Below are 8,028 nucleotides of genomic sequence, written 5' to 3' on the forward strand. Positions count from 1 at the left end.
AGTCCTATAATTCCTATAATAACTACATCCTAAAACTTCTTACCAGGGAATATTGAAGACTCATGTTAAAAGGAAGCACCAGCTTTCATATGTTCTCATGTTCTGAGCAAGGAACTGAAACGTTAGCTTTCTTACATAGCACATATTGCACTTTTACTTTCTTCTCCAACACTTTGTTTTTGCATTATTTAAACCAAATTGAATATGTTTCATTATTTATTTGAGGCTAAATTTATTTTATTGGTGTATTATATTAAGTTAAAATAAGTGTTCATTCAGTATTGTTGTAATTGTCATTATTACAAATAACTAAAAATTGTCAGATTAATCGGTATCGGCTTTCTTTTGGTCCTCCAATAATCGGTATCGGATTTGAAAAATCATAATTGGTCGACCTCTACTCCAGAGCACACGTTTCACTGCTCCAGAGTCCAATGGCAGGCATTACACCACTCCTGCTGACACTTGGCATTACGCATGTTGATGTTAGGCTTGTGTGCGGCTGCTCGGCCATGGAAACCCATTTCATGAAGCTCCCGACTAACAGTTCTTGTAGAGACATTACACACTACGCGCTTCAGCACTCGGCGGTCACGTTCTTTGAGCTTGTGTGGCCTACCATTTTGCGGCTGAGCCGTTGTTGCTCCTGGACATTTCCACTTCACAATAACAGCAATTACAGTTGACCCAGGCAACTCCAGCAGGGCAGAAATTTAAACTTACTTGTTGGAAAGGTGGCATCTATTGATGTTGCCACGTTGAAAGTCACTGAGCTCTTCAGAACGAACCATTCTACAGCCAATGTTTGTCTATGGAGATTGCATGGCTGTGTGCTCGATTTAATACACCTGTAAACCACTATTTTGAAGGGGTGTCCACATACTATTTCAGTCCAAATCAAGCACTTACATTGCCACAGAAAAACATTGGTGCGACCAAATCATAGGCTGGTGCCACAAACTGAAAACGTGGTACAAGTGCCACCAGGGGAACATTTTTGTCTGGTGCCCTGTCATGGGGTGTGATTTTTAACCTGCTGCAGAGTAATGTGTTCTTCTGCCAATTTGACTGTTGGGAAGAGAATCATGCGATAGGAAGTTATGTAGAAAAATGTGTTGGTAGAACATGGCTATGTATGTTTGTGCACATGAAAATCTGTGATTTATCTTTACTATAGGTTAATGAGGCAATAAAAATGTGATATGACTAAAATTAAATGGCATTTACTTAAGTAAAATGGCCCACTGTCATTTTGACAATAACTAGACTAAATCATAATTAAAATGGCGAAAATGTTACTAAGACAATGACATTTTTGTCAAAAGACTAAATATAAAAAATTATGCCAAAATGAACAATGATATTCCCTAGTTCCTATTTCTAGGACACAGACACCACGGAAGGTGCTTTTATCAATGAGGGTGTACTTACATACACTAGCATTGCTTTCAATTGTATTTGGTTGCACAAAAACATTCCGTGGAAACCAGAAGTTAAAGGTAGACTCAGCGAGATGACGTATATGCAGAAAGTAAACAACATCATAGTGGGTCAATTTACACAACAACTAAGAGCGTTGAAGCCTGTGGCTTTCACACAGATACTATTTGACTGAGCGCTAAGTGTTGCATCTAGCTCATCTCAATATCACCTGTGCTGCTCGTGGCAATGGAATTTAGTGGAATCTACCTTTAAATACAATTCCATTTCAACTTACAGGGCAGGATGGTTGGTCATTAAGCAGGATGGACAATTCAGACAAAATATCTAAAAGATTGTTTAATAATACAGACTTCCCAAACGTGGGTCTGTTGTAGACGCACTTCCTCTCCGCTTATCTCATGTAAAAATAAAAAGTCCTGCACGTGCACCATATGTGGACAAAAAAGGAATAACTTGTGGGGGACTTTTATTTTGCCATGAGGTAAGCAGAGAGGAATACTGACCAACAGTTCCACCCACCGGCACAGAAGTTGGAATGGAATTGTATTTAACTTCTGGCTTCCAACGGACTGTTTTTGTGCAACACAATTGAAAGCAACGCTACTGTAGCTATGTATACTGAACAAAAATATAAATGCAACATGTAAAGTGTTGGTCCCATGTTTCAGGAGCTGAAATAAAAGATCCCAGAAATGTTCCATATGAACAAAAAGCTAAATTCTGTCAAATGTTGTGCACAAATTAATTTACATATCAAGAAGCTGATTCAACAGCATTATCCTTGTGTTGGGGGTCACAAAAAAAAAAAACACTCTAAAATGTGCCATTTTGTCACACAACACAATGCCACAGATGTCTCAAATTTTGAGGGAGCATGCAATTGGCATGCTGACCGCAGGAATGTCCACCAGAGCTGTTGCCAGAGAATTGAATTGAGACCAGCCACCCGGACAGCAAATGAAACTAAGGAGTATTTATGTCTGTAATAACGCCCTTCTATGGGGAAAAACTCATTCTGATTGGCTGCGCCTGGCTCCCCAGTGGGTGGTCCTGGTTCCCAAGTGGGTGGGCCTATGCCTACACCCCTGCCCAGTCATGTGAAATCCATAGATTAGGCCCTAATTTATTTATTTGAATCGACTGATTTCCTTATATAAAATGTAACTAAGTAAAATGACTGAAATCGTTGCATTTATATTTTTGTTCAGTAGAAACACCTGTGTTGCTAAAAGCACATAACACCACAGGTGAGTGTCTCCTACCACAAATGTCCTATTATGGAATTTATGTTAGGAGCAGCCAGGGGTCTCCTTGCTGTAGCGCCCACAGTCCCCACTCTCCAAAACGAGTCTCCAAAAGAGGCCTAGTTTGGAGCGATGTAAATAAAATTGTGAATCATAACTTCAACTAAATACAACAACCAAGTATTGGCTGTTTGGATCAGACGTCTTCAGTTTAGTTAGTAAAGGTGAGTGCAGTTGCTGAGCGACCATGTTGCTCTTCAAAGTTGTCTCACCACTAAAGAGCACCTCACTGTTGCTCCTCAGTGGTTTCCTGTGAATAATGCCTACATGAATAATGTTTCCATGGCAGCCGCGGATCACACAATCATCGGCAGCGGCACCATTCCAACACTAAACTTCTCAACAAAAGGACGCCTGCCTTGCCCTTGCACAGTCCTTAATGGTAAAGTCAACCTTTCTTATAGAAACAATACAGTCCACATCTAAAATGAACTACTAAAACAAATGTTGTTCAGACTGTAGAGGAGCCCCATACAAGTAGTCAGAGTCGCGCGAAACACTCGGCTTTCTGGCTCGCTCTCGTTGGCTGCACTCAGAACTTCTCCAAATATTTTACATTAGCTAATGTTACCGAGCGAGCGGGCATAATGGATAGCATACCTGTCAAGCTGTACAGAAGAAAAATAAATACAGCATGCTGTCTCTTATGAAGCGGGTAATTCCTGAGGCAAGGCAGGAACATTTTGAAAGTAGATCCGTCTTTCACCGAACACGTTTGTCTGTCCGCCGGACCATGAAACCTCCTCAGCAACAACTCCTAACTGCGATTGGACTGTACCACTAGAGCAGCGATAAGGGGAGCTCACCTGATTCCAGCGATACAGTCAAATGAGAGGCAATCTTCCACCACACCACCCCAGAAAGACGTTGTTAGATTACGTCATCCTTATTGCAAATATTGATTTAAACTGTGTTGCTACATGACATATTTAGGCTACTGAGTATGAAATAAAGCATGCGTGCTGTGTTTTAACCGGGTTTAATTTCCCCGTGATAAGTGAAAAACAACACATGATTATAATAAATTCACTGAAGAATGAATGAAGCTTTTCTTAAGATCAATATGATTGACATGTGTTGAGTAACACTCTGGCCTTGACACATATTCTCACCAAGTGGAGGTTTTATTCAGACACATTGCTGTGTACAGCATGGAGAATGCAGCACAATGAGTGTAGTGCATGTGTCAGTGTGTTTGTGTCCACAATCATCCATTGCTGTAGGCCTATGGCTGCACCCCATGTACGAATGAATTCCTCTTCTATGCATGTTTCACCTCTCTCTGAAGGCAAGTTAATACAGGACCAGTATCAACCTTAACCCCCTGTACCCCACTGGTAATCCCCCACCATATCCTATCTCCAAAAACCCAATCTGTGTATCCGACCCCCTGCCGCTGTTCAACAACTAGAGCACCCCCACCACCCCATCCCAAGTCTAATTGGGGCGTTCACAAATTAACTAGCTAATCCTTGCAAACAGCAATTATGGGGGGGCGCCCCTCCTGTTGGCTGGAAGCTAACCAGGTCAGTGCTTTAATTTGAGTCTCATATTATGTCTTCTCAAGAGCCACCAGGGACACAATTACTCTCATGCCACCCTATTCATCCACACCCTGGCACAGTGTGAGGCAACCCAGGGTGTGTGTGTTGGGATGTGTTCTGCACGTCTTTCCGTCTGATTGATGAGATGGGGGAAAAATATATCTTAGAGTGCCCTAGCCATTGTGAATGCTACGAATATTCTGAGCATACCATTGATAGAGACTTTTTAAAGAAATCACAATGTCTGGGTATTAGAATCTCAGAGATACCTCGTCAGATTAGTGATGAAATTACATTAATATTGGGGCTACAAAGAGCTCAGACACTGATATCCTAGTATATGAGAAAACAGAGCATGTGATCATTCACAACAAGCAATGATCTAGCAACAGGCTACTTGGCTATATACCAGTCAGCCAGACCCAGAGTCATTACACCTTGCACAGAGGCAGGCTTACAGATGGTACAGAGTCCTATTGTTAGGGAGTCTTGGACAGTTTTGATGGTGGAGGGGGTGGAACAAATACTGTACATGCTTCATTTGTTTCATTTTATGATCATTGTATGATCTATGGTTACACCCAATGATTTATATATACATCATTGGTTACACCACACTCATGACCTCATCAAAATAAAATGACTTCAAAGTTTTCCAAAACTCTCCCACAACCCCTCACCACGGGGCAGTGAGTGGCTGTCATATCATGAGCGTCCTGTTTGTCTGTGGCCCCAGCAGCAGAGCCCTGGGAGTCCTTGCATCGATGTGCCTGAGAGCAGGGGCATTCACTCAGCTCTGGACAAGCCCTTGTCATCTGCCAATGTTTAGATCAACTGAGACCTGAAACTCGACACTGTATTGTATTTCAATCTATTTATCTTTTAAAGGTGCTGCATGGTCATTTCAACGTCTGCATTGGCCGTGCAGCATTTATGGTGATTTACCTTCTGCTCTCACCTACCTATCAACCAAGCATATAAATGCAGAGGTATACGTAGCCTTCCACGTTGTCAGAACATTTGAGAGGCGCACGGCAATATGGTACAGAGCTCAGTTTGGCCTCTGTGTGCCTCCGGAGGCTTCGCAATTGCGTCACACCATCTTACAGCGCCTCCGACCACATTTTCAGATCAAGCAGAAATAGTCTCTTAGCTGTCTCAAACTCCTTTTTTACTCTATCATCCCTCAGGTGTCTTCACTTTTTCCTACATAGCTTTTCCCACTGATGCAATATCTTCATTCACACAGTGATGATGTGATATTAGGATTTCATAATGCAGTCATGTACACTATATCTCAAATAGAATGCATTTCATTATTGTGTGTTTACAGTGCAGTGTGTTTATTTCTTCGCCAACTGACAATATCCAAAGAGAAGCTGGCCTTGCCAGTAACTGTCAATCTCAGATGATCTACCACATAAACTCCATTTATAAGTCTATAGAACTTGTTTATGTGTGACTGAAAATCAGTAGGGTGTCATATTTCTATTTGCCTGTACCCCTCTATATCATTATAGAGACATAGACATCTATGGCCTGTGAATAATCTGGAACCAGATTGGATATTGTCAGTTACTGCAGTCCTCTCCTACTGATCTTCCCATTTCACAAGTGTTTCCCCTAATTACCACAAACACACGCACCCAACAGACTTTACACTGGACAGCCTGAATAGGTCATACAGCATACACACACACACGCTTGTACACATATACACTCACAAATGGCAACAGAACCTGCACAGTTAAGGTCCTGTCCTGTTAATCTTAGATGAATGCTTTGCACTCTGCTCCACGTTAAAATACATCTGCATATCTTTAGCAAGGAAATTAATGGTTTGTTTTGAGAGAGTAAAACCATTAATACCAAGTAAAACCATTAGCACTTCCATTGTCAGACAAGAGGGCACATTTTTTTTCTCACAAATTCTCATGTGGAACCACAATACAACGGTTATAATACATAATTAATTAAATGAAGCAGTTAATTGAAGCCGAGGGCAACAGAGGAGGAAAAGGAGCTGTGTAACAGAACTTTCACTTTGAACAATAACCATGATGACAACATGTTTGATGTAGGATATGAGGAGTCTGTTTAAAAATGTGTTGTGCTGTTGTCCTATGGCATGGACAACAAACATCTCTTCGTGTTCACATTTGTCTCTCTGAGGAATGTTATGTAAGCCTCAAGTGCTCTTCAGTGAGGGCCAGGGGGGATTGGAGTGGGGCTGGTGAATGCTGCTGGCGTAGTGAAGATCAAATAAGTGCAAGTCCCCCTCTTTCTGTCTTCTTTATCCTCTTATTCTGTGGGTCTCCTCCTCCCCTCTGTGTTTACCCACATGAATCTCTCTCTCTGTCCTGTCCTGTCTCATACACAAGTGTCTGTCTGGGTTGTGGCCAGGTCTGGGACTATGGAGCACAATAAAGTCATGATGGAAATTGAGGGAACTACACTCAAGCGTCCAGTTTCCCAGGCCAGGGTCAGTGGATGGATGGATGGATGCATGCATGTTTGTCTGTAGTCTGTATGTATAGCTAAGGGTCTTTCAATGGACTACATGTTTTCCCAGGGACAAGGATATTCTGTACAGTTACTCTGTTCGGACCGGGTTACTTTTGGAGTTCTAGACCATTTAATTCTGCTTTTTCCATGAAGGCTAAACCAAAGAGAATTTAAAGACTTCCTCCATGTATGCCAGTTGGCCTGATGTAATGTCATTGGCCTCCCCCCCTTGTATGCTATGTCATGTCATATCTGGACCACCTATTGAGACGTGCCATTTGTTATGTACATCAGGTGTTAAATTAGGACTTTAATTGTGGCTAAAGCCTTACACAATTACAGTCAGGGAAAAGACCATGGATTTAGTTTACCCCTGATTCAAATTGTCAGAGCTTTTCAAACCTCACCAGCACTCTAATATCAAGATGAGCTCACATCCCAGAGCATCAAGTTGTATGCTTCAATGAATAGGAAAGATAGGCACCATTTGAAAGAGATACATTCTGACTGAGTGAGGGAAAGACCACTATTTAAGGTGAGCGCATGTTAATAAAACCACCATAAAGTTGTGCATTCCTTCACTAGGGCCTAGCCTTCAACTGGATGTCTGCCTTATTCCTCCCAAGATTACCACTCATCATGCATGAGTAGATTCATAGTCGAGAGCTGCACAGCTAGGACCATATTTGAACCTACATCGACATCTGCAGGCCATAATAGAGAATTCACACTGGTAACTATGACACTGGTAACTATGACACTGGTAACACATCTTGCATACTGCTCTTTATTGGGTGGACTTAAGTCAATAAATCATGGACTTAAGACATCATTTGTTGACTTAAAGGAAATATTCATCCATTTTATCTCAATGCCCTGATTGCATAAGAAATTGATACCAGACCAAGTTTCACTCCAGACCAAATCCTATGCTATAGACCAAATCCTATGCTATTCTATTGGCATGTTACATACTAGTAACAAATATAATCAAAAATCATTCAATCAGAAATCCTTTTTTATTTACACTGAACAAAAATATAAACGCAACATGTAAGTGTTGGTCCCATGTTTCCTGAGCTGTAATGAAAGATCCCAGAAATGTTCCATACGTACAAGAAGCTTATTTCTCTCAAATGTTGTGCAAAAATGTGTTTACAAAACTACCTTCATCCTTCCATTCATTTTTTAAAACCAGTACCAGTTACCTTCAGACAACTCACGTGACACTT

At 41.3% G+C, this 8,028-nt stretch overlaps 1 protein-coding gene across 2 annotated transcripts in view; it reads right to left on the reverse strand.

Annotated features, from left to right (window-relative positions):
• Window positions 1-3,551, reverse strand: part of LOC109892620 (nectin-3-like protein) — an 89,306-nt gene extending 85,755 nt beyond the window's left edge. The window contains exon 1 of one of the 2 annotated variants that reach the window (XM_031826540.1): window positions 3,348-3,551. In XM_031826540.1, the coding sequence (XP_031682400.1) occupies window positions 3,348-3,429 (82 nt within the window). In that variant the 5' untranslated portion in view covers window positions 3,430-3,551. The remainder of the gene's footprint in view (window positions 1-3,347) is intronic. The other variant, XM_020485293.2, reaches the window with a different exon arrangement.
• Window positions 3,552-8,028: the final 4,477 nt, after the last annotated feature.

The sequence above is a fragment of the Oncorhynchus kisutch genome, linkage group LG6 (assembly GCF_002021735.2).
Source record: "Oncorhynchus kisutch isolate 150728-3 linkage group LG6, Okis_V2, whole genome shotgun sequence".
NCBI classification, from domain to species: Eukaryota; Metazoa; Chordata; class Actinopteri; order Salmoniformes; family Salmonidae; genus Oncorhynchus; species Oncorhynchus kisutch.